Genomic DNA, 1,454 nt, shown 5'->3' with positions numbered 1-1,454 from the left:
CTGCCCCTTTTATTCAGCCACGCGTCCCTGTGGTAACTTTAGTTTTACGTTGGACATTTGAGCTCCGTGGCTTCAGCGGTATGTTCCTCTCGTTCGATCTGATGCAGTCAGTCTGATTTCGGTCAGCTGAACTCAAACGAGAGGAACACACCACTGAAGACACAGAGCTCAAATGTCCAACATAAAACTAATTTTACGATGTTCCGCATGTCCGCCAACCATTAATAACTATATAAGCAGTCAAAGCATAATTTAAAATGTTGGGTATTTTTCGGGTTTGGACCTGTAATTACTGTTAATTCGTCAGGTCAGGTGGGGTTCTGAAATGATGGCTACGAGCTGGGGTCAGATCAGATTTTTTGGGCCCGAATGCAACTCTAGTTTATGTATATCTTAGATCTTTTAGCGTACCGTTTGGCATTCGTTTTAGTGTATATCTTGGATCCTTATTTACTGTTTCTTTTTACGCTTTATATTTTTGCTATTGTTGGATGTAACTGGGACCCTTTGTACACAATTTTGTTCCACCTCATGTACCACATACTATATTTTACTTTACTTTAAACTTTATTGTCATTGCCATAATAACAACAGTTATTACAGCAACAAAATTCTGATTGAGAATCATACACCTACACATTAATGAATTAGCACATAGTGGTACGAAAGAACTTTGCAAGGTTCTGATGATCATTGTAATCACAGATAATGATATAGCATCTAAACACAGATAATAATGCATGTGGTGAAATGACAATAAAACCTATTAAATTTGAACTTTTTGTTTTGACAGTAATTAGACATGGACCTGTAAGTGTTTCTCTTGTTTCTCAACACAGAATGGCCATCCAGGTGGACAAGTTGGATTTCGAGAGTGTTCCACAGCTAGACCAGGAGGCAGCTCACTTCACTAACCCCAAACAGCTGGAGGAGGAGCTACAGCAGGCCCAAAGCTGCCAGATTAATAGCAAGTTGGATATCTGTTGGAGCATTATATCCTTTCACAGACAGACTGGTCCACATTCCAACCGTAAAGCTCTGGATCACCTAACAAAGTTATAAATTCTAACCCCTGTTACATTCACAGAGTTACATCGGTTAAGTGTTAACATCAGGCATAGCACACATACAGCACATCTGGATCCTGCAGCTCAATTCATCTGACCTGACAGTTGGAAAACCAAATGGCAAAATGTTTTCTACTTTGAGATGCTGAGGTGATGTTTAACTACATTTAAAAATGTGTGTGTGTGATGAGGTCTTCTAATGTGTGTGTATTTTTTTTATTTTTTTACAAAAATGAGAATGTCCCAGAGCTTTCTGTTGGTGGTCAATGCAAAGTACTAATGTGTTTGCTTTATTAAAGTACACACCTTAAATTACATGAAGTACAGCCAAGAAAGAAAAAATAACAATTTATATTTATACAGCTATATATAGATATATAAATAGAG

The 1,454-nt window shown here is 37.7% G+C and overlaps 1 protein-coding gene across 1 annotated transcript in view; it reads left to right on the top strand.

The window, feature by feature from the left end:
* Positions 1-1,454, top strand: part of LOC119426017 (trafficking protein particle complex subunit 9) — a 505,336-nt gene that overhangs the window by 377,398 nt on the left and 126,484 nt on the right. Inside the window, exon 6 of the mRNA XM_037693579.1 lies at positions 840-1,055. Within this exon, the coding sequence (XP_037549507.1) occupies positions 840-1,055 (216 nt within the window). The remainder of the gene's footprint in view (positions 1-839; positions 1,056-1,454) is intronic.

This window comes from Nematolebias whitei, chromosome 19, assembly GCF_014905685.2.
Source record: "Nematolebias whitei isolate Nwh7 chromosome 19, NemWhi1, whole genome shotgun sequence".
NCBI classification, from domain to species: domain Eukaryota; kingdom Metazoa; phylum Chordata; class Actinopteri; order Cyprinodontiformes; family Rivulidae; genus Nematolebias; species Nematolebias whitei.
The sequence above is the reverse complement of the archived record's forward strand: the minus strand, read 5'-3'. Positions and strand labels throughout refer to the sequence as shown.